Here is a 25,961-nt window from a genome sequence, read left to right on the forward strand (position 1 = left end):
TTAACTCCAACCTCTACATACCAATCCCAACAAAACCCAGAAAGGATTTGGCCCAATTTTGGTTGCCTGGATGACCCCAAAAAGCGCGAACCCCTCTCTCTGGCAAGCTTTGTGCACAACAAGTGAATACTTTGCTATATCATCCAAATCCACCACTAAAATGCCTCTCAAACTTCTACAAAATTTCCTTGAGGAGAATGCCTAATTTCTTCATCGCAAACTCTTGGGAAATAAGCCACCTCCAGTGCCTGCGCAAGCTTCACTAGTAAATCTTGCACTCTGCCAAACTGAAGGAAATTTGGCCCAAACTCTAGCCTCAATCTTTGCCCTGCAAAATACTCCAAAACTCTAGCCTCAACTGTGAAGGATGTCTCTGCAAAAGCCTGGAATCTCCATCCAACTGTAGTTGCTCCAAATGGGTAGTGTGAATTATCTTCTGCACCCAGGTAACTCGCAAAGCTAGATAAATCCTCTGCAATAAGCTCAAGGGAATCCCTGAATTAGACTCCCAAACTTCCTCACTAGGGATAGACTCGAAGTTCTTCGAAATGAGGGTGGAATTTCTACTTTGAATTCCTGTGTTAAGCAACACTTTTCTTCTTGTGCTAAACAACCCCAAGAGAAGTTGAAAGGTGAAATGTAATAGTCAAAAGATGATTAGCGAATGAGTCCATCCTCCTCTTATAATTTCTCCCCATGCTTATAGACTCCCCTTTTAATTATTATTTTATTGGTGGGTGTCATTTTCCACTAAGTGAATTTTGCCTCCAAGATAATAATTTGCCGCCAATCTCCAATAAAATAATGCTTTCCACCTTTCTCCAAAATAATATTTGACCCTTTTAATTAATATTACCAAAATTAGGCAAAATTCCTATGCTCACAAAATTGGGGATATTATATTCCTCCCCGCCAAAATTTGCTTGTCCTCAAGTAATGCCAGAACAAGTGCTCCCCCCTCTCTATTGACCCACACTGTCACTGCAAACAATACCGGGGCCCAAATGTGCCACTGAGTCACCCTGAACTCGTGCACTATCCTGTCATAAATGAACCCCTCGATACCAGGGTCCCGTGTCATCCTACTCAATGGCACTCCTTGCCCCATAAGACACAATCACCCGAAGCACTCTGCATATTGCTCATAAGTAGAGCTCCATGATCGTGTGGAATCTCGACCAACTCCTTGAGAGGCTGCCTTGCGTAAAAATCAATCTCATGCACTTGTGTAGGCTCCTAAAAATGCAATTCAACCCCTTGGAGATGAATCAATGCCCGCTTGAACTCTCTTTGATCTTCTCTTGCTGATCATTCCACCATACTAGTGTAGTGTCTTGTGTTGAAATATGTAACTAGGTTTAGTCTTCATAATCACATATGTAATCATGATTTTAAGCAGTGTTTTAAAACTCCGACTTCGACTCCGACTCGGCCGAAGGTCAACTCCGACTCCGACTCTGACTCGATTTCAATGACTCGGTCGTTGTAAAAAATACATTGAATATTTTTTTATTTATAAAAAGCATAATGTTAAAGATTTTCATTCATGTTTCCAAACACACAACATTAGAATATAGATAGAAGACAACATATGATCAAAGTATGCTCATGAATATAATATCCATTATATCGAAATGGCACCCAGTGCACTGTCCAATACATACATGATGATGGTATAGAGATCAAAACAAAAACACATAACTAGGGAGGCTAGAAATGGCCTCTACAACAAAAGTAAGTTGTGACCAGTACTATTGGCTATTGCTAGAGGAGCCAAGATCATCTGGATCAACCACTGGTAGCATATCTACATGCTTCATAGTTTGTAACTCATTTTTAAGCTTGTATCCTCATCAATCATCTTAGACCATCTCACCAAGATGGATGTTGATAGATGTATTCATGAGAAGAACTACAAAAGCAATTTGTATGTGACACAGATCAGGATATAGGATCCCTAACGCCAAAACTTCTGCATCGACATCTACATGTAGTCATGACAGACCCATCTACACCCCATAGAATATTTTGTGGTTATTCTCTAGTTTTAGGATTCCTTGGGGCAACTTCAAGTTTGTTCCCATCAACTTTGTAATATGTATAAAGCAATGTTCCACGGGGCCACGTCCCCAAGGGTCGGGTGCATGCACCCTCGCACCCCACGAACTTGGGACTGGGGGACGTCTGGGGAAACGTTTCCCCATGTCCCCCTTTTGGGGAGACGCGAGGAGACGCAGGGGGGCGTTTCCCCAGTGTGGGGGACGCGACTCCCGAAAGGGGAAGACCTGGGCGTCCCCCCTCAAAATGGGCTATGCCTCCCCCCTTAAATTTGCTTGTAAACAATGATTTATGATAGGGAAAACCTAGTATTTGACCATATTTCCCTACTAATGCTATTCAATTCATATGGAGAAAGTAGAATTTTAGATCTCACTCAAAATCCAGCAGACTTAACAGTTTTTCAGGAATTTAGGATTCGATGGATTGCAATGTTTCCATTGCATTTTGTCATGTACAAGGGTATGGAATTCGTATTTAATCAAGAGCACCAAGCCCTCTATGTATTTTAGAGTGATTTTTAGACTCGTCACTCCACTGTTTTTTAGTTTTAGCTATATCAATTTACTATTCCAGACTTTAGATTTCATTATCTATTATAGTCTATTTTTCCTAGTACTAATTAGATTCTAGAATGATGAATGATGAATTTAAATTTTAAATCAATTTAGAATCTAGAACGCTGAATTTAATTTTTAAATCAATGTAGATTCTAGAATGGTGAATAATGAATATGGATCAGAGTATTTCGTTATTGAATCTCATGGTCTATGGATGAATCATGTATGTATTAGTAAGGATGATGAGTATGGATCAATGTATTTCATTATTTAGTTCAAATATGTATGTACTATTGTATTTATGCTTTCATTATAGAATATGAATTATATATATATATATATATATAAAGGAAAAAAACTATATACCCCGACGTCCCCTGTCCCCCCTAAATTTCCCTAAAATTTGAGGGTACTCCCACACGTCCCCTTTGTGCGTCTCCCCGCACTTGCGTCTCCCCGTCCCGGAGTCTTGGTGGAACATTGGTATAAAGAAAAACTGCCATCTTCCAAGAGAGAATTGCACCTATAAACATTCTAACTAGGATCACATGTCTGATCAGCGTTTCAATTTCATGTGCCCTCTTTATTACATGGTTCTCAGATAGTATCATTGTTTACTTAGAAATTCACATTGTTCCTTGAGGAATTTTATACAATGAAGGCAACAGATGTCTTACTCCATTCTTACCAGAGATTTCATGTTCTTGGCAAAAAGTTCACAACATTAGATCCTATCAAATTGCCAGCGCCGGACTCATCACTTTCTATTTTCAAGCACTAAACGATTCATGCCATAGTGAGCCGTGTGAATAAGTAAACAACCTACGAAAAAAGTCATCTAATGTGGAATTCATGTGCCCACCAACTTTTAACACAAATCTCTTCACCAAAAAGAAAATAAAAAAAAATCGTTGTTTTTTTTAGTTTTCGAGTCGCTGTCACCGAGCCAGTCGGGTTATTACCTAGCCGATCAAACTGGTTCGATGATCGAGTCGACCCGGTGAGTGCTTGATTCGGACCAACTCAGCGGAGTCGGTTCCAAGCCGGCCGCTTAAAATAGTGATTTTAAGTATTTGATGTAAAGAGAAAAATAAATTTATTATTGTCATTCTTGATGCATGGGTTCCATGCTCAAGGTTATTTCATTTATAGGTCAAGCACCTAGTGAGTGCTTCTAGGGCTTGTCATTGAGTCAACAAGTCAATTGAGTCATTGTCATGTATGGAAGACCCATTTGGGCATCATGTATAAAGTCAAAAGAATTATTGTAAGTCAAAATATGTCAAAGACACCCTCCAAGACAAGTCTACCTTTGCAGGAGACTAGTCGGCCTTTGCAAGTGACAAGTTGGCCTAGAAACAGTGACAAGTCAACCTACAAGCTATGACAGGAAGCCTATATATAAAGAGCTCGACCTCATTTGTAAGATCATCCATTCAAGTTTATAGAAAGAACAAGTAGCACAAGTATATCCAACGAAGGAGAGTTTTGGACACCTAATCTACCAAGGGTTAAGGTGTGGAAGTTGAATGGTCAAAGGAGTCCAAGAGATGTTGGAAGATGAATCCAACAGTCACAAGAATGTATTATAAATGTACATCTATGTTAATAGAAAATGCAATTCATTCTTTTATCATTCAGATCTCTTCACATTCCATGTGCATCTAACATGGTATTAGAGTTGTAGGTGTATTCCTGCCCTGCCCAAATTTGAGCCACTTGTTTTGTGACCTCTCTGTGCATGTCAGTTCTGCATTTCATGAATGTTTTGTCAGCTAAATTCTAGCTATGATCTCTACCCTGTAACTGCCATTTTCTCAACTCTTGCAAACCAATAGAAGTTGTCCGCTCTTTCTCCATTCCACATTCAAATGTTACCTATGCGTTTTAGTTGTGCCTTAATTCCAATTCTATGCTCCTAATGATTTGCTCTCAAACAATTTTGAGCTATTTTTATGTGCCTATTTTATCCACAGTCATTTATCTGACTTTGACAGGACTAGATTCTCCTCAGCGCTCTTTGTGGGAAACCACAAAAATTGCTTTTTTGGTCTGCACTGCACCCAGCTGGAGAAATTCCCATAACTCTTCCAGGTAGGCTAACATACCCTCATCTTTGTGCAAAAATCTGTGTATTAAGTTTCGACCGATGAGGAGGAGGACAAAGACGTGATCAATGTCTTTTGTGTCGATGGCGCCCTCAAGATTGAGAGGGTTTGTCTATAGAGTATTATGAGAAATGACATCACCACCACATGAAGCTCCATTTATTTTAGATATATCATTCTGGCACTGCTCAAATTGGTCGTACCCATGGCATGGGTATGAGGAACTATGATATTGCGGAGGACTTGAAAATTGCAACGAAAAAAAATGTGATGACTCCATTGGCAGCGCGTAAGCTACTTGAACATTGGACTATGCATGCATTCGATTGTTGAGCCCCGTAACTCCATTGTGTCACTGGATTATGGTTTATTCTCTGTGCATCGATTCAGTCTCCATGACTCTAGTTTGTTGTTGAAGGTAGATTGGCTGAGAGAGAAGTGTTAGCTTCTGAAAGACTGGTATATATATTTAAAAAACAAAAACCCTGCAGTGAAATTTGCATCCCCATTTCTTGGCTATGGTGTGCTAAGCGTGTAAGAGCTACAAATCCCATTTATTCTTTGTCTTGGTTTTATTACATGGATTTGTTGTGCGTATGGTACGTTTGAAGCATTCAAACTCAATGTTGTTATGAGAGTCGTGGTATGGAATTGTTAAATTGAACGTTGGTTGAAAATCTGGGTTTCAATACGTTAATTAATGCATTGATCTATGTTGTTCATTGCTCCTATAGCTGGTGCGTTAAACCCTGAACTGCACTTTCATTCCTGCCCTTGAATCAAAGACTGGTATGCATTGAATATTCTTGACTTATTATTGTGCTTTGATTTGAGTGCGAGCTTGACCATAATTAAGCTCCACATTAATTTTTTTATGGAATCTCATTGAAGATCAAGGATGGTGATGCCGCGACTACAAAACCATCGCAGTAATCCATACTCCACGACTCCACGTACATTCCTATTTTGATACAAGCATTTCTTATGTTACATTGCACGCTCCACTGACTCCTACGCGGTTCCATACTCAGTTGCAAATGCATCGAATCCTTGATCCTCACATCTCGGTATCCTACCACTGTCCACTGATTTGCCTTCCCATACCACTAGTTTCTGTTTCAATACTGTGTGTTTTTCAATACATACAGCTGGTCCATCTACGTTTGGGCCACTGTCATGCCTCAATCATACTACAGCACAATCAAACCACCTATGTAATATCGCTCCCCAATATACAGTTTCATATCCCAAGGACATACAATGCATTCACATATACTTGATTGTGGGGTCCATATCCCTGTCATTAACACATACCATTAGATCCTCTCTCCCATTCCATACAACGCATACCATTAAATCTGCTCTCCCATAATACCGCTCTCCCATACCATCACTCCCATTCCATACAACGCATATCATTAAATCTTCTCTCCCATAATACCGCTCTCCCATACCATCACTTCCTCTTTAAGATAAAGTCAAATTACAATGTTATTTTGAAGACAATTGCAGAAATATTTCATATTTTTTTAACTACTTTAGGCCCAATGCGACCTTTAGCTCTTGGTATTTCTTTTATAAATAAGCTTAAAGAACAGTGGTGTATTTCTAGTTGAAATTTTTTTAGGTCTTCATCTTTGTTGAGACAATGGCCAAAATCAATGATTTGTTAGAGATATTAAGCACATTAATGTTGTCTACTTTTGAAGACACGGTGAAAGTCAATAAGGACACTCTTTTTGACATTCAAATCTGTTTAGGAAATGCACAAGAGAAAATATATTTTTGGCAGCTCGAATCACAACTACAGCAAGATGAGCTACAGAAAAGTCATCATTCTGAACCTGTTTCTGTTTAGAACATTGAAACAGATTCCCATAAGCAGTAAGTTGATTTAGATCCAATACCCAATGAAGCGACAGAATTGCATGTAGAAGCAGAAATTAAGCTTGTACTTCCCAAGCAAATCATTAGACCTTGGGAAGAGCTTGTCAACAACAAGCACATAACAGGTATTGGATATGATAAGGAGGCGTCCTTTCATATTCCAGACTATTCCAAGCCCCATTCAATTTCAAAGTGTTGGGTTCCTTCATGACAATTCACCTTCAGATGTTCCATATTTTGCTCCTCTTCCACAACAACAACAACAAAATGTTAAATGCCAACATTGTGACAGAGTTGGCCATGTGAAAAATCACTATTTTGATCTTCACCCATGCAAGCATTATGGTCAGCGTATTCATTCTTCACACAAATGCTTTAAAAACAAGCCTTCTGCAAGAACAAAGATTCATCTTGGATGGGTCACTTATTGGCAATGGGCTTCAACAGCCAAGAAGATATTTCATTCATACAACAGGATTTGTTCTCTAATATTGAAAAGTCTTGCAGTTGAGATCTCTTCATCTTCTCACCTTGAATCTGACAAAGGGGAAAATGATGGTCATATACAAGCTTCAAAGACAGAGAAGTTCAATCGAACCTGAGCCACAACCTGCCATACCAGATTCAGAGTTGTAGCCAAAGACAAAGATGCCCCTGAGCATGCCTTCGGTTGGTGATCAGCGTTAAACCATCTATGCGGGGTTGAGACATCTCTTCAAATATTTGGGGACACTTCCTCTAGCAGAAGACACCAGCGTCTTGCCAGTTTTGGAAGAGTTCTAAGAATTGTATTAATCATTCCAGAGTTGTTGGTCATCCTTAAACCATCACAGATTGAGACCTCCCTTTTGAGGTTGACGTTCTTCCTTTTTATGCAGGGTGAGACCTCCCTTTCAAGGTTGAAGGTTTCCCTCTTCAAAACATTAGGAGCACTTCCTCTAGCAGAAGACCTCAACTTCATGCCAAATTTGGAAGAGTTTCAGGAACTGCACTAAGCATTCCAGTGTTGGTGGTAATCCTTAAACCATCACCCTTATGCTAACATTTCAAAGAGTTCATTCAGCATAGTGCTACCATGCATTTTTGCACATTTTCTATTACAGCTCTCTTCTTGGACTCATACATAACCCTTTGGATTAAGGGGGGGAATGTTGGACACCTAATCTGCCAAGGGTTAAGGTGTGGGAGCTAAACAGTCAAAGGAGTCCAAGAGACTTTGGAAGATGAATCCAACAGTCACAAGAATGTATTATAAATGTAAATCTATGTTAATAGAAAATGCAATTCATTGTTTATCATTCAGATTTGTTCACATTCCATGTGCGTCTAAAAGAGAGAAATAAAAGACGAAGAAAACCAAATCTTTGAGGATTGTTTTAGGGCTAATTTCTTTCACATGTGCAAAGAGATTAGGGCAAAATTTGTTGCAACAGAGCCAAAGTACAGTCACCATATAGAAGTCGAATTCAAGATCAAAAGAAGGTAAATTTGGCAAGTGGAATTATTGAAGTTGTTGTCTAAGCGAAGGAGAAAGGAGGCAATTTCACCCATATTCCAGCCACATGTGTGATCTAGTGTTTCAGCAGAAGACGCTGAAATTGCAGTCTTGAAGTGACAGTGGAATTTCTAAAGTTAGGGTCGAAAACTGAAGTGGGTAAACAAGTTTGACTAGCGTTGACCTTGTGAAAAGAATCTCATCAAAAGAAGGTTTGAATTTGTCTTAAGGGGTCTTGGTCAAGGGTCATAGGTCTTGGAATTCATCATTTGAAGTTCTATAAGAAGAGAAGAGTTCTTGTGGGTTTTCCTCTCAAGAGGAGAGGTTTTGGCTTTGGCTGACAGCCTATATCTTGTGTCCTCTTGTCTCATTATTCTTTATAGTTTGGTAGTTGTTTGATGATAAGAACATAATAGTAACAAGTGAAAGAAGAATCTAATCAAGTTAAGTTTAAAATACATCACAAGTAGTTATGAAAGTAAGAGAAATCACCTAATCTAGCTGCCCCTAGATTTCTCAACACCTTGTGTTGTCTGCAAGTCACTAGGGAGCAAAGTGATCTCTGTAAATCTAACACCCCATGGAGGGTTTGCCTCATCTCCTCCTGCCAAAAATAGCTCACCCCTATGGGTAGCTATACTGTGAAGCCTTGAAATGCAAGGGTCCCATGCTAATCTCAGAGGAATGCCACCATGCTGATGCTGCATCACTCTAACTATAATTGACGACCCAATGTGCACATAGTGTATCCTCCTCTCCTGGAACCTAAGGGCGAAATAACTGTAAAGACCAAACACATCCTACCCAAGCATCTCCAAGATGTCAAAGCCTACCCATCTAGAGCTAACTCCGAACTTGTGCAACAACATGAAAAGCCTACCTCTCCATGCGATGAAGGCCTCTATGAACCCCATTGTGTCAACCCGAGAGTGAACTCACCCAAGACTGAACTCACCCGAGAGTGAACTAGATCACTCTCTTCCATGACCTTTCTCATCACAAGATAGAGTGACCTACTAACCAACTGAGTCTATGGATCCTATAACCAAATTTGTTGTGGCATAGCTCTGACAATAGTTGGAATCCATCTATGCCTTGTCTTTAGTCCCTGCATGTAATCAATATATAGGCTCCATATATCATGAACTAATTTGATGCATGCTAAACTGCCCTGGGCCTGCCACTACGTAGTATTAATGACTGTTGGAAACCATGTGTCAAATAGCTACCCCTCAAATGCAACCAATAGATGGGTATCTGATACTTGCAATCGACTCAATTTATGCATATCCATCTTACTCTTGCCAACCCTCACCATTATGTCTAGTGTCCACACTCTCAATAATGTGTCAATAAAGTGTCTAAAGTCGGGACACCCATTGGAAAATTGCCTTAATTGCACATGGTATCCTCCGCTCATGCAAGATCCCAACATGCCTTGCGGGAAGAGTGGCACATGTCTCCCCCATGACCAACTCCCCAAGTGTAGGCTCAGTGATGAATGGTATGCCACTCTTGAAGAAGATCACCTCATCCCCCAGCCAGTGGATATCAAATCGTGCACTGACCCTGCTCCTCCACTAAAGAATCTCTATTGTGCCCCTGAGGCACTGACTCTCATAGCATCATCTCAAGCAAATTCCCCAAGTCCTGTTATCCACAGTGTGGGTCTGGACTAGACACAACAAGGCTCCCCTCAACTGTACGTGGTGCCAAAGAGTGGAAGATGCGTGCATTCCAATGGGTGTCATCAAGAACTCGTGTGGATGGTTCCATCCCATCCCATGATTGATCCACTCTCCCAACTTGGGTATGTCCACTTCTCTTGCTGGAATTTCACACTTTTTCTGCCTCCTTCACTTGGATATCAAACTTGTGAGAGAGATGCCTCCAAATGAATTTGAATTGCTTGTATATATAGGCTTTAGGTGAGGTGGAATTGCCCAGTTTGAGGCCGACTTGGTGTGGAGGTGTCAAATACCTTATTTGACTCAATAATAAACCCTTTTACATGATTTAAAAGCCCAAGAAGGTTCTCATAAAATGTATAATGACTCTAATGACTCAATATAAATCCTAGGAGTCCACAATGGGGACTGTGACTTATAAAAGATGACCCAAGCATGAAACCCATGCTTTAATAAGTCATTGTAGCAATAATAAAAAATTTCTTTTTCATTCTTTTGAGAAGTACATTACATAATGACTCAAATACATTTACGAAGACCAAACTGTAATTTTCCTAAGTAGGAATACAAGTGATATACAAGCATACAATCAGTTCAGCAAACAAAAAAACAAAATAAACACTAAGCACCCATGGAAATGTTGGAAATAAGGAACTGTCGAGCCATTCTATTACTTCTTCAAGAGCAAAATACAATAGTAAATAGAATGGTGCACCTGGGCTTGTCTCAATGGACAAGCATGACCAAACCCAGAGGAGCCATAGCTGAACTGAAGGCTACTACAAATGTTGCACCAATCTGCACTGCGCTGCCCAGAAAACTGCGCTTTTTGCTAACTTCGAATGGCTGGAAACACCACTTTGCGTGTTTAGAAAATTATGAGATTCGAGCTCCTGACTCCTTGGCCTAAACCCAGAAAAACCCATGAAGGAGTTCCGTTGGTTTAGACTTCTGAAATTTGACCCCCAAGGAGCCCAACCTCAGCTACAACTGCAAAACTTGGCCTGTTGGATTCTGACTATAAAACTTCCTAGAAAGTGTCCAAAAATGTTGGGTTGATCCCTCCTACAGATCTCCTGACTTCCCGGATGAGTTTCCGAGCTGTAGCTCTTGCCCACAAGACCCACGAAATTGCAGAACTGGCCCTCTATGCTATCTCCTAGGCCCATAATTTGAACTGCTGGGTTGCTCACTTCTTTGGCACCAAAACTCTCACTGAATGTTGTCCTAGTGTTGTCCTTCAGATTCCTCAATTCCTCCGGCAAGTGGCTGATCCACTATGGCTCAATCTCCCTATGCGTGTTCTCCCTGTGGCCCAGAAATACGCATTCCCTGAGTGTAGTTGAGTGATGGTGTTGTAGAAACTCCCGGATCTACTAAAAACGTTGGTGGAACTGCCTTCCTAGGGCAGGCACTCGAAGTCCCCCGAAGGTAAGGTTGAATCTCCCGCTTGAGAGATTCGTCATTGAACAATCAGTTGACTTGGCTAAGCAGTTAAGCAAATAGTCAAGTAAATTCGATATGCAAGGTGAATGAATGATCCAAATGAGAGCCTCCTCCTCCTTTTGTCTTCATGGGCCTTCCTTGCCTCATGTGGGCCCCTCCATTCAACAATTCGAATACCCTCCAAGCCATTCGAATGACCTAGTTCGAATTCCCACGTGGGTGGCCTCCACCTTTCACTAGCAACCAAATTAAGCCGAAATTTCTCGTAAGTCCCTAAGTTGAAACTACTGGGTCCTTTTCCTTAGCCAAAAGTGTGCAAAAATGTGTGGAGGTAACCTGTTACAAATGTGTTTGAGAAGGGACATGATAGTCCTCCCCTCCCAAATGTTGCTTGCCCTCAAGCAACCTCAGAGCTGGGTGCTCCAAAATGTGGTCACCCTCCCAGGTGGCATCCTCATCCGGCAAGTTCTTCCAGCATACCAAGAACTCCCGGATGGTCTTGCTCCTCAGCTTCCTCTCCCTCCTCTCCAAGATGGTCTCAGGCTCCAAAACCAAGTGGCCCTAGTCATCAAGTGGGGGTAACTCTAACACTGCTGTCACCTAGTGCCCCAACACCTTTTTAAGGCACGAGACATGAAATACATTATGAATCTTGCTCCCCGGAGGCAGCTCCAGCTCATAGGCCACCTCCCCAACTCGTCTGATCAGTCGGTATGGCCCATAGAAACAAGGTTGTAGCTTCTCGGCCCCCTTCTACTTCAATGTGGACTGCCTGTACGATTGTAATCGAAGGTACACCAAGTCCCCCTCGAAATGCCTCTCTGACTAGTGTCGGTCTCTGTACACCTTCTATTGGTTCTATGCTGTCACCAAGTTATCCTTGAGAGCCTTGAGGATGTCTTGGCTCTATTGGATCCAATCTTTGGCCTTTGGGGCCCAGTTGTCTCCAAAAACATCAGCAAAAGATAATGCATCATATCCATACAAGGCACAGAAAGGAGTCATACCAATGGACATGTGGTGGGTGGTGTTGTGGCAGTACTCACCCAAGTGTAGCCACCGGATCTAAGCCCTCTGCTCTCCTGTCATGTAGTTCCTCAAATACCCCTCCAGCCACTGATTAACTCGCTCTATCTGGCCATCTGGCTGGGGGTGATAGCTCGTGCTAGGAGTGAGCTCAGTACCAACCAATCTGAAAAGATCCTGCCAAAAACCTCCCATCAACCTGCTATCCCTGTCACTCACAATGTTCTTAGGAAACCTGTGCAACCGGAAGATCTCCCTAAAGAATAACTCTGCAACCTATGCAGCCGAATACCTGGTGGGGATGGCGAAAAAGTGGGCATATTTGGTCAATCGGTCGACCACTACATAAATACAATCCTTGCCCTGCACTGTGGGGAGCCCTATGATGATATCCATAGATATGCTTTCCCATTTCCCCTTAGGGATGGGAAGCGGTTGTAGTAATCCTGCAGGGTGAATCAGTTCCCCCTTGTTCCGCTGACATGCCCCACACTCCTGTATGTGCTTCAGCACGTCCCCCTTGAGGCCCTTCCACCTGAATCTCTCCCTGACTGCCATATATGTCTTCTAGAACCCCTAGTGCCCGGATAATGGTGAGTCATGTGCTGCCTGAAGCACCCTCTCCCTCAACTGTGAGTTGGGCACCAAAAAAATGTGCCCTTTGTAATAGATGACCTCATCCATCACTCAATAGCGCTCATCTGCGTGGGTACCCTCCAAGATCTCACATGCCCTCCTGTCCTTGGAGTACCCCACCAATAGCTAAGCCTTCCAATCATGGCAGATGCTCATGAGTGATAGACCAGCGGGTCTCCAAGATAGAGCATCGGCCACAACATTGTGCTTCTCCCGCACATACTCTATATCGAAGTCATAGGCTTGCACCTTGCTGACCCATCTCTGTTGCCTGTCGTTGAGGCCTTGCTGCCCCATGAAGTGATGAAGACTGTTGTGATCAGTCTTCACTCGAAACCTGTTGCCTACCAAGTACTGTTGAAATTTGGCCAATGCATGCATGATGGCTAGCATCTCTTTGTCATATATGGAATATGACCGATCATGTGGTAGGAGCTTTTGACTCTCGAAAGAAATGGGATGCCCATCCTGTGATAGAACCGCTCCAACTCCCTCCCCAGATGCATCACACTCCACGGTGAAGGGCTGGGAAAAATCTGGAAGTGCCAAGACTAGGCAACTGCTCATCACCTCCTTGAGGTGATCAAAGGCTACATGTGCTCTATCAGTCCATGCGAAAGCCCATCTCTTGGTCAAATCTGTCAAGGGTGTTGCCAGTTGTGAAAACCCCTGACAAACTTCCTGTAGTAGGTGCAGATACCCAAGAAACCCCTTAGTGTTGTCACATCTCGGGGCACCGGCCAGTCACTGGTAGCCCGTATCTTCTCCTCATGGACCTTCACCCCATCAACAACGATGATATGCCTTAAGTAGAACATTTATGTCAAGCCAAACTCACACTTGGATAGTTTGGCATAAAACTGCTACTCCTCTAGAATGCGTAGCACCTCGTCCAAGTGCTGGAGATGCTCCTCCCACGTTCGGCTGTAAATCAAAATATCATCGAAGAAAACCGACACAAACCTCCTCAACTGTCACCGGAAGACATGTTTCATGCATGAATGGAAGGTAGCCGAAGTGTTGGTCAGCCCAAATTGCATGACCAGGAACTCGAAGTGCCCATAGTGGCACCGGAAAGTTGTCTTAGGGAAGTCCTAATCCCTCACCCTAATATGGTGGTACCCCAAACGCAGATCGATCTTAGAGAAGTACTTGGCTCCTCTAAGCTCATCCATCAACTCATCTATGCGGGAGATGGTGTACCTGTTCTTTAGTGTTTTCCGGTTGAGGGCCCAGTAGTCAATGCACATGCGTAAGGTCCCATCCTTCTTCTTCACTAGTACTACTGAAGAGGCGAAGGGGCTAGAACTTGGCCTGCCGCCTGATATGGCCCAATGCAAATAGCTCCTGAATGGCCCTCTCAATCTCATCCTTATAGGCCTTAAGATGCGTATAAGGGGTAGTGATCACCGCCTGAACACCTAGCTCCAACTCAATAGTGTGCTCGAATCCCCTGTTTGGTGACTGCCCTGGTTGAATATCCCCAAACACCACTGCGTATCTGTCCAACAAGGCTTGTATGTCTGGTGGTGGTGGCTGGGCCTGTCCCCCAACCTCTGAAATCCTCAGCTCCACTTCCCATGCGATGTCCCCATGTCGCAGATCTGCCTCCATCCTGTGGGCTGAGACTGTCTGGGGTGGATAGGAATGCATGCCTCTGAGAACTACTGATTTGCCATCTGGCCCGGTAAACTCCATCTCTAGTTTCTTCCAGTCAGTAGTGACTCGCCTAAGGGAGTACAGCCCTTGGACACCCATCACTACGTTGGTGTCTGGCACATCGACCATAAAGAAGTGGTCTGTCATCGAGTATTTCCCCGTAACTACTGTCAAAGCAGGCACATACCGAGTGCATTGCATGGTACAGTCACCTAACACTAGGACTTAACAACCCTCAAACTCAGTCGTGGTGAGGCCCCTCCTTTGAACCAACCAGGCATCTATGAAGTTGTGGGTAGCCCCACTGTCAACTAGGACTGACACCTGTTGTCCTTGTATGGTCCCTCTGATCCTCAATGTCAAGAATTTGGGGACCCCGCCTAAAGAAGCAAGGACTCCCCTGGATGGGGCAAAGGATGCCCCTCCCTGTGGAGGTGGTGGTAGTGGCCCCCTATCTGTCGGACTCTCACCATCTCCCACACCACACTCCTCCTCCACCTCGTCCTCCTGGTCACTGTCTAAAAAGACCTCAATATAATGTGCTTTGCCGACACTGCACCGATGGCCTGGTGCCCAGGGCTCTCTGCAAGTGAAGCACAACTTCCCTTTCCTGAGGTCCTTCCATGTCTCATCATCCAGTTGCCCACGCCCTTGGGTGGTTCTCTGAGGTGGAGGTCTAGTGTCATGCCCCCTTTGTGGAAAAGGGGTCTGTGCAGGGAAAGGCGCTCTAGTCTTGGGGATGGCTCCTTGTAGATCTCTAGTGCACAAAACTGCCTCCTGCAGCATGGAGGGCTTACGTGACTTCACCAGTCCACGCAGGGGCTCTAGAAATCCCTCAATGAAGGTGTACACCCTCTGAGCCTCTAATAGATCCGGAACCATCACTGACACTCGCAGAAACTCTGAAATATACTGCTCTGGGTTGCCTGTCTGGCACAGTTGGGTCAACTCCCTGAAATGGGCCTCTGGATCTCTCTGGTCAAAACGTTCCACCACCCTCCTGGTGAAATCCTCATAAGAAGCCACATTGGCATGCCCCAAGGTGGCCAAGCCATGAAACCACCAGTCATGGACTTCCCCCTCCATGTGCAACATGGCCATCTTGATGGCTTCCTGTTCTGTCATCCGGTTGAGCTGGAAGTAGGTGTCCATCTTCTCAACCCAAGCCCTAGCAGTGCACTTGACAATGCCATCGAATGTAGGGAAGTACATCCTCCCTATGGTCCTCTGCAGCTCATAGCTCTGTGTACCCTGTCCTCCATAGCCCTTGCTCTTCTCATTCTGCTTGAGCTTGCAGAAATATCTGAAAGGGAGTGCTTCCTTGAATTTTGCATCCATAGATTGCCACTCTCTGAAATGATCTCCCATTTGTGTGGGGTCTTCACCCCTTGCTGGTTTGATTTGTGCCACAGGTACGAAAGAGGGCAGTGTGGCTCGATTTGGCCCACTAGCCGATGAGTGTTGTGCAGCTGGTGAGGGGTGATCGAATGGTTGGGAGGCTCCAGAAGTTTCCCCAAATAGAAACCCTCTAGGAGTGGTCCTCTCTCTGTTCTGCAGCTTTATCTCCTCCAGCATCTCTTTCTAGCTCTTGGCTAAGTCATTCAAAGCCCTTAGGAGGTTGTCGAAAGCCATTTCTTCCCTGATCTTGGGTTCCATCACGTTCTCCTCTTCTACTACTGCTTTCCCTCTGTCCTCTGTGTCTGGAGTAATCTTCAGCTCTCTTTCTCTACTCTTGCACCTCTGCCTTTTGTACGTGATGTTCTGTTGGTCCCCTTCTCTCATAGGAGAAAATCCCCACAACTGAGCCAAGACCTAGGCTCTGATACCACTATAATGTTCCTAAGTAGGAATACAAGTGATATACAAGCATACAATCAGTTCAACAAACAAAAAAACAAAATAGACACTAAGCACCCATGGAAATGCTGGAAATACGGAACTACTGAGCCATTTTATTACTTCTTCAAGAGCAAAATACAATAGTAAATAGAATGGTGCACCTGGGCTTGTCTCAATGGACAAGCATGACCAAACCCAGGTGAGCCACAGTTGAACTGAAGGCTGCTACAACTACTGCACCAATCTGCCCTGTGCTGCCCAGAAAACTGCTCTTTTTGTTGACTTCGAATGGCTGGAAACACCTTCTGCTGACGTCGAATGGCTTGAAACACCACTTCCTGTGCTTAGAAAATTATGAGATTCGATCTCCTCAATCCTTGGCCTAAACCCAAAAAAACCCGCGAAGGAATTCGGTTGGTTTAAACTTCTGAAATTCGACCCCCAAGGAGCCCAAATTCAGCTGCAATTGCAAAACTCGGCCTGCTGGATTCTGATTGTAAAACCTCCTGGAAAGTGTCCAAAAATGTTGGGTTGATCCCTCCTACAGATCTCTTGACTTCCCAAATGAGTTTCCGGGTTGTAGCTCTTGTCCACAAGACCCACAAAATTGTAGCACTGGCCCCCTGCGCTGTCTCCCAGACCTGGAATTTGAACTGCTGGGTTGTTGGCTTCTTTGACTCCAAAAATCTCACCGAATGCTAGCCTAGTGTTGTCCTACAGATTCCTCAACTCCTCCGGCAAGTCGCTAATCCACTATGGCTCAATCTCCCTCTGCGTGTTCTTCCTATGGCCCAGAAATACGCATTCCCTGAGTGTAGTTGAGTGATGGTGTTGTAGAAACTCCCGGATCTCCTGAAAACACTGGTGGCACTACCTTCTTAGGACCGGCACTCGAAGTCCCCTGAAGGTAAGGTTGAATCTCTCACTTGAGAGATTTGTGGCTGAACAACCAATTGACTCGACTAAGCAGCTAAGCAAACAGTCAAGTAAATTCGATATGCAAGGTGAATGAATGATCCAAATGAGAGCCTCTTCCTCCTTTTGTTTTCGTGGGCCTTCCTTGCCTCATGTGGTCCCCTCCATTCAGCAATTCGAATTCCCTCCAAGCCATTTGAATGGCCTAGTTCGAATTCCCACGTGGGTCGCCCCCACCTTCCACTAGCAACCAAATTAAGCCAAAATTTCTCCTAAGTCCCTAAGTCGAAACTACTGGGTCCTTTTCCTTAGCCAAAGATGTGCAAAAATGTGTGGAGATAACTTGTTACAAATGTGTTTGAGAAGGGACATGACAAAAACCCTAGTTACATTCTTCAACATTCCAAACCTTTGGTTGAGAATGATATACACATATATGGCGTTCATCCACCCATGTATGTGTTGAAAATGCAACAAGAAAATCTAGTTTTGGCTTTGCCTTGGTCAAACTAGATTAAAATTTGAATTTCTATTTCAGCAGAATACTTGGAGGTAGCTAACTGAGGAGACATGGCTCTTTTCACTCAGTTAACTCAGTAAATTTGAGTTGGAGAAGCTTGAGTTTAGTTGTACATGATTGATTGTTAATTTGTAGCAATCTATTTTAGTTAATTTGAGTTATTGTCAGTTTAACTAGTTCTAACTATCAGAAGAACTAGTGGAGGTCAAGTCATGGAAGTGGAACTTCAACCACACTCAGTGATCAACTAGTTAACTGATCAATCAACCCAAAATAATTGTTGCATGCATAGAATTTCGAGTTACCCAGTTGAGATGGAAATTCCAAGGCAGTGTACTATCAGTTGTAGCATATTCCCATGTGTACAGGTGGTGCATGGAGTCAGACATTGATCTAAGGCTATTCCTTGGTGTGAAATTCCTAAACAAATAGGGGCAATTTCCCAAGGGAATAGTGCAAGGAACTAGGAGCTTAGGAAGGTTTGAAATTGGCTAAGTGTTGGGCCAGGTTCAATTAGTCAGGCAAAGGGATAGACTATACACTTGCAGGGTGTTCTTAGGCTTGAGCAAGCATTGTATTTCTTCTCTATTCTCTGATTAATGCAATATAGATAGTAAGGTGTTTTGGGCAGTTGATTTCCCCTAGATAAATCTATGTGCACGTGTGATGTTTCCTTTTGCGTGTCTATGATTCTTGTTTTAGATGGTGAATTGACTTCTGCACGAGTAAAGTAGCTTCAAGTCTTGTGATTTAGCAAATTTCATGAGCAGTATTGAATCTACACATTAATTTCTACAGTATGTTGACTGTCTCCTCTGGACACTACCTTAATTATGCTTCCCACATTTGTATGTGTGATTGATCATTAGACCCCTGGAAACTCAACTCGTGATTTCGATAGCAACTGCTATGGCTAACTCAAGTGATGGTTTTCTTTTTCCTTATTTTGAGTTTGTATGTTGGAATTTCTAAGTCTCATTATTAGAAATCCTTCATGTACTTTCTGATTTATTTCTGCCTACTTGTTCTGTTTAATTAACAAGTTATTTACCATGTAAATACTGATAATAAATATAAGTACATGTCAACACATTACAGATCATCAACTGAAGGAAAAACAAGCACACAAGTGACATCGTTGTTTTTGGACTAATGTCCCTGGAAAAACCCAATGCGGGAAAACTGGTGCAGTGATCTGAGGGTTTTATTATTAAGCAGTTTCATAATCCAATCCAGGTGCCAAACCAGCTCACACAACAAAGAATGATCTCGACAGTAGTACCTCTCAGTCGGAGACAGATATTCCAGCTAAAACCGCTGATGAACAATCCCACACTCCCACAATTCTCAGCTCCAATCTGCCCCACGAAATCTCCAATGTTTGCCTCTAGGGACTGCGTCAACCTCTCTGGCCTAGCATCAGCCTAGTGTCACCCCAACTCGCCCTGCGTTAGCCTCTGGAGGCATTGCGTCAGCCTCTAGAGCGTTTACGTCACCCATGTTGGCTCTCTCTGGCACTGCGCAGCTCCTGGTTGCCTTTGCGTGGGCCCTGACTGGCTCTGCGTGGCCTCTAGCCGACTCTGTGTCCCTCTCTCCCGGCTTCTGCATTGATGCTCCCGGTACCCTCTCCGCCTCTCTACTTCTATATTCACTTCCCCTCAGCTGCAACTCTAATCACTCCTTCGATTTCTTCAGCAAGCCCTGCCCCAGAAAATCGAATTCTTGATCAACTCGGTGTGTTTTCCAAGTGACCCTCAAGCCTCCTCTTATACTTTTCTCGTTGACAATTCAACGGCTGATATTAAGTCCCTAATCAACGGCTAAGATTAACTCTGGTTTGATCCATGACTTTTGGACCCTTCTAACATTGTTTTATATTAATTCACATTAATATTTTATTTTCCCTAAGTTTAGACTTGGGGACTCCATTAAAAATATTAATTATTTTAATATCTCCCAAACTGTTTAGAATCTGTCCAAACCATTTCTGGGTATTGGAGATCTCATGTGCTTTAGCCTATCCACCAATTTTTGTGGCTAGAGCACATCCGATGCTACCCCAAATCAACACTCCCTCTAAGCGAGGACTGTGCTCTAATAATACTCCTCACTGAGCATCACCCTGATCATCCGACATAGGTCCTTGTGCTAATGCTAGGCCTGCTGTCCAACATCCTCTGCACTGCTGCATCATGTACTACTGCCCATGGCCCTACCACTGCGACTGCTGCATTCGTATGGCAGCCCCTCTCTTCATGCTGCATCGTGCTGCCCATAGCACTGCCACTACTAACTGTTGCACTGCAACTCAGTTACTGAAAAGTAAGTAACTGATCTCCCAACTCTGACATGATGCTGAAACTCCCTCTGTCGTTGACAAGTGCCACTTCTCTGACCTCTGCACTGCTGCAACAACTCCATGCATCTTGCACTGCTGCCTCACGTTGTCCTGGGAATCATGCACTGTAGTTCCCTCTATCGCTCCATGCGCATCTGTCTCTAATGACATCTGCTAGTACTGCTACTCCTCTTCGGGGCTCCCGTAGCAAGGTATAATCCAAGAGGTTGGGTACCTCAAGGATCCTGCCCCTCATCGCTTGTAGTTCGTCTGACTATAGATCGATGTCTCCCCACTTCCTCTCAAGTGGCATGTGAGCACTCATGGCACAGTGATCATCTGTCTCCACTTCCTTCTCCGCCCTTGTTGGCACAGCCCTGCTCCCGGAAGCCCCTCCGTTTCTCTTCTTCCTCGGACACTGGCTCGCATAGTGACCTAGTTCCCCACAGTGGAAGCATTTGACCTTGGAGAGGTCCTTTTTTTTCCGTTTCTCCTGCTTTCCCCCTTGATTCTGACCCCCTTGTCGCTGCTTCCCGCCTTGGTCATCCTTCTGATCTCTTCTTGATGAAGAGCCACCCATAGTTCCTCCCAATCTAGAAGGGTCGACTTGCCCAGTATGCTCTGGACAAACACCTCCCAGTCTTCTGAGACTGCGTTCAGGGTTGTCCTCACCATCAATTCTTTATCCGGCATGGCCCCTATGGAAGTCAGTTGATTCCGGATCTCCTTCAATCGATCGAGGAAGGTGTCAATATGTTCTCCCTTCTGCATCTGGTATGACTGCAGTTGATTTTCTAGGAGCATCTTCCTCTTCACGGAAGTATGTTGATACAATTTTGTCAGGGCCTCCCACATTGCATTTGTCGTGTCCTTTTCGGCAATATGTGGTACTACATGGTCCTTGACCCCGTCAAGGATGATTCTCCTTGCCCTCACCATTGCCTCCTCGTACTTATCGTTCTCAGTTGGGTCAAGTGGGATCGCTATCGTCTTCAAGGCGAAGTGCTTGAGATGATTTCTGTCTAGAACGGACAAGATTTTGGCCTTCCAGACTATGAAGGTTGAGGCTCCGTCCAGTCTGTCCTGGATTCTTACCTCGTTCACTGCCATTTCGCTGCTCCTCTACTTCCCTCCTGGAAGTTCTCGATGTAACTCCCTCTGAGCCTCGATTTCCCTCCTAGAAACCCCTCTGCCAATGTCGAGATGCCCCCACTCCGATCGTTAGTGCAAGTGCACCACTAATCCAGATCTCTTGGCTAGAAATCCTCGACAACAACTCCCTCCTTGGTCTTGCCTTGTTAGGTACTATTCTAACCACAATACCCCACCAGCTTCTCTCCGCAACTTACCCACAGCGTCCTATGCCTCAACAAACTGAAGGTTAGAGCTTCTAGGCTCTGTCCAATCCCGACACCAACAAAACCCGCACCTCCTGGCCACGGGTGCCAGTCCTTCTTGACTGAGAAAGATGACTGGGAACTGCGTAGGTCAGATCTGCTCCCTTTTGCCATTGCGCTGATCCTCCTCTCGACTCAAACTTGATGATGCAGGCACCGCGTCACTGCTTCCTTGCTGCTTCTCCGCTAGGAACAACTTTTGTCACTTGGGACAGTTGTTTCTGTTGCTGCTCCTCTGCTAGGCTGATGCCCTCAGTTCTTCTGTGATCTGCAACCACGCTCCAATACCATGTTGGAATTTCTAAGTCTAACTATTAGAAATCCTTCATGTACTTTTTGATTTATTTTTGCCTACTTGTTCTGTTTAATTAACAAGTTATTTACCATGTAATTACTGAAAATAAATACAAGTACATGCTTAACACATTACGGATCATCAACTGAAGGAAAAACAAGCACACAAGTGACACCGTTGTTTTTGGACTAATGTCCTCAGAAAAATCCAATGCAGGAAAACCGGTGCAGCTATCTAAGGGTTTTATTATTAAGTAGTTTCAGAATACAATCTATATGCCAAACTGGCTCACCCAACAAAGAATGATCTCGGCAATAGTACCTCTCAGTCGGAGACAAATATTCCGGCTAAAACCCCAGATGAACAATCCCACAGATCTCAGCTCCAATCTGCCCCACGAAATCTCCAGTGTTTGCCTCTAGGGACTGCGTTAGCCTCTCTGGCCTAGCGTCACCCCAACTCGCCCTACGTCAACCTCTAGAGCCTCTGCGTCACCCATGTTGGCTTTATCTGGCACTGCGCAGCTCTTGGCTGCCTTGGCATGGGCCCTGATTGGCTCTGTGTGGCCTCTAGTTGGTTCTGCATCCCTTTCTCCCGGCTTTTGCGCTGATGCTCCCGGTACCCTCTCTGCCTCTCTGCTTCTATATTCACTGCCCCTCAGCTGCAACTCTGATCACTCCTTTGATTTCCTCAGCAAGCCTTGCCCCAGAAAATCGAATTCTTGATCAACTCGGTGTGTTGTCCAAGTGACTCTCAAGCCTCCTCTTATACTTTTCTCGTTGACAATTCAACAGCCAAGATTAAGTCCCTAATCAACAGCTAAGATTAACTTTGGCTTGATCCATGACTTTTGGGCCCTTCTAACACAGTTTTATATTAATTCGCATTAATATTTTATTTTCCCTAAGTTTAGACTTAGGGACTCCATTAAAAATATTAATTATTTTAATGTCTCCCAAACTATTTAAAATCTGCCCAAACCATTTCTAGGTATTGGAGATCTCATGTGCTTTAGCCTCTCCACTAATTTTCGTGGCTAGAGCACATTCGATGCTACCCCAAATCAACATTGTAGACCCATTTTCCCTGGGCTTTGTTATGAAATACCTAGCCATGATTATAATGCTTCAACCAACACAAACCACTCAAATATGTACCAATGTTGCACGACTCGTACTCATATGAGACTCATTTGGCTATTGACTGGCCAACAAGTATAAGAATCGGGAATGACCCGTATAAGACTTGGCCAAAAAAAAAAATTGAAATTTTCTACCAGGGAAGGGTCTTATACAAGTCCATACGAGTTTGATACGAGTCGTATGTGAGTCAACGAGTCAACGCGAATCTTATGCGAGTTAGCACGAGTAAAGGTCTTATGCACAGGTTCTATGAGAGTAACTTGTTTCAACATATGACTCGTCAAGACCCGCGAGTCTTGAAGGGTCTTATAAGGGTCATGCTTCACTGCTATGTACCAATGAAAAAATCATGCTAAATGTGACAAAAAACTTACAAGGAATTGGGCTTTTTCACAAATTCCTAGATAGTAAGTTATGTCAGTCTTTTCCATAGTTAATTTCTTGATGATAATATCAATATGCATATTTTTACTGATTTAGCAAGGTTTATGTAGATATTTCTTCTTGAACATGCACTCTGACCGAAATGTGCTTCTTAATTAGAAATTTAATATTTGAAAATTTTCAAGGTTGCGTAGTTGTTATTTATTATCATTTTTGTTTAATCTACTAGTTTTTTGAATAAATCTGCAGGATTTGGTTGTAGGATACATGGGTGTGCCAAAGTATCCAGGAATAAGCATGACTCAACATCCTCAATATATTACAGTCAGGTCAGTCTTTGCCTTTGCTTTTTCTAACCATGAATTATTAAAAATTTACTGTATTAAATCACATTCTTATTTGAATTTCAACTACGATAGAAATTTGGCATTCCCACGAATAAAATGTTGATATTTACACCTTCCTTGTGTATTCCAATGACTGGAGAGAAAAGAGAACATAATTACTTAATATAGTTCAAACGTGAAACATAAAAGGAAGATAATTACTTAATAAGGTTCAAACATGAAACATTTAATATATTTATCATATTATGTCATCTAAGATTCAAGAATGTTATTTGAAACTTTTTCTTTTGTTAATCTTAATGGCAGGAATGAAAGGGGAAGGGAAATGCTTGATATGGTTGGACACCTCTTGGAAATTACTCCAACCATGAGCAGTGTAATAAGATTTGAATTGCTGGAGATTCTTTTGTTGAATGCATGATGATAATGCCTCTTAAATTTAGCTTTCCAATTACTCTATTTGCAACATGCAGTATGGAACTTACAGCCAGCTGTTCTTGATATGCATAAACATCACATCTCTTAATACTCGTTTGTCATTTCAATAGGGCAAGCGGCGTTCATTTGTTATGGAGACAGTTAAAGCTGACGACAAAGCAAAAACTGGTATAACTTGCTTCTTGTCCTTAAGATTGATTGACACAGAAATTTTGTTTGCATTTTATTTAAAACATACTAAACCAACTAGCAGACCAGAACTGATACATTTTATGTAATCCTTTAATCCTTTCCACAGCGAAGGGAAATTCCCAACCTATTCCAATATTTGTTGGGAATGTCATTGCCTTTATTCTAAACTTGGTGAGTATTCTTGTTCTTTATTGATATTTATTTTATGTTTAAAAGAATGCTAGTTGTCCTTTTGGTCGACCTCAAGGTTACATGTAGTTACACATTTACACTAATCCTACCATCTTATTGTCAACAGAATGTTGATACTATGCTGTTTTACAATCCTCGTCTCTCTGCACATGAAATATAACACACAAAGTGGCATGCTAAATATGAAAGCTTATTTTAATTTTGAGAATTTGTGATTGTATGGGCTAGGTTGGACCTAAGGGTTTAGAGTTTGCTCGATATTCATTAGACTATCACACGATACGGAACTATTTGCACGTATACCGTACGTGGGGAAAACAAAGGTAAGCTAATTGTTTTGGTAATGAAATCTCTTCTTGCCTATTTATAGATCAGTTTAGAGGGCATGACCCATGTGTATCTTGTGGCGATGTAGGGCTGAAAAGCATATTCCTTCTTACGCAAAGAAGATCGTTACCATGTATAATGACAAAGGAGAAATCGATACGCTGCTTTCCACAAAATAGATTCAATTTTATTGGGATTGGAAGAGCAATCTCACAGTAGAAAAGAAAGGTTGGTTGATAAAAAGAACGTACCCAAACCAAGTTGAAGTTGCAAACCAAATCAAGTTCCATTACCGCCTCAAGTTCTTCGTGGTGGGCTCTGAAATGAAATCAATTTTTGTAAAGATACGGTGTTATCGATCCTCCTTTCATACTATGCTGTGACATAAACTCGCAATGTAATTGAAACAAAGGCCCAAAGTTTACCCCCCCAAAAAAATAAATTCTGAAAAGCTTTTGGAGAGAGTGAGATTCTTGGTCATCTTTTGTTGCCTCTACTTTGATGGGCCTCTCTAAGGTTGATATGTACCTTGAGATCGTGTATATGTGTGTTGGCTAATTAAGCTTGTATTAGTTATATTTACTATTACATTTTCTCAAGAAAACAAGTAATTAAGATGTTCCTGGCTGATTAAGACTATTAATTATGCTTATTATTACATTTTCTCAAGAAAACAAGCAATTAAAATATTCCTGTCCACTAAGGTCCCATTTTCCTGAGAGATTACAAGATGAGATGCATTTTTGTGTAGATTCTAAAATTCTCAACAAATTAGGAGGTATGCTCTAGAATAATGTTCTTTATAGGCAATAGAAGAGTGGTTCTAAATGATTGTTGCAATGGTATGTGAATCTTACAAACAAAAGTATATATGTTTAGGGCTTGGGTGGTGAGTTGAAATGAAAGATTTACTATACTTGTATTTATGTATGTATGGATGTTGTACATGTTGAGAAATCTATAGGGCTGCAATTAGGGTGATTTCTCTTAAGCTTTATAACTGCTTGTGATGTCTTTTTACTTTTCTTAATTATTAACTTCTTCTCTTATCATTATGTTGTTCTCATCATTA

General features: G+C 42.8%; 1 protein-coding gene across 1 annotated transcript in view; it reads left to right on the forward strand.

Moving 5' to 3' along the window:
* The window catches only part of HCAR (coenzyme F420 hydrogenase family / dehydrogenase, beta subunit family), a 358,257-nt gene extending 332,725 nt beyond the window's left edge, over window positions 1–25,532 (forward strand). The window contains exons 14-19 of the mRNA XM_089440579.1: window positions 23,643–23,722; window positions 24,047–24,116; window positions 24,289–24,346; window positions 24,477–24,541; window positions 24,791–24,885; window positions 24,978–25,532. Coding sequence (XP_089296705.1) covers window positions 23,643–23,722; window positions 24,047–24,116; window positions 24,289–24,346; window positions 24,477–24,541; window positions 24,791–24,885; window positions 24,978–25,068 — 459 coding nt within the window. The 3' untranslated portion in view covers window positions 25,069–25,532. The remainder of the gene's footprint in view (window positions 1–23,642; window positions 23,723–24,046; window positions 24,117–24,288; window positions 24,347–24,476; window positions 24,542–24,790; window positions 24,886–24,977) is intronic.
* The last annotated feature ends 429 nt before the right edge of the window (window positions 25,533–25,961 follow it).

Source organism: Pinus tabuliformis, chromosome 9 (genome assembly GCF_031772625.1).
Source record: "Pinus tabuliformis cultivar Carrire ecotype Pingquan chromosome 9, CPIR1, whole genome shotgun sequence".
Classification (NCBI taxonomy): Eukaryota; Viridiplantae; Streptophyta; class Pinopsida; order Pinales; family Pinaceae; genus Pinus; species Pinus tabuliformis.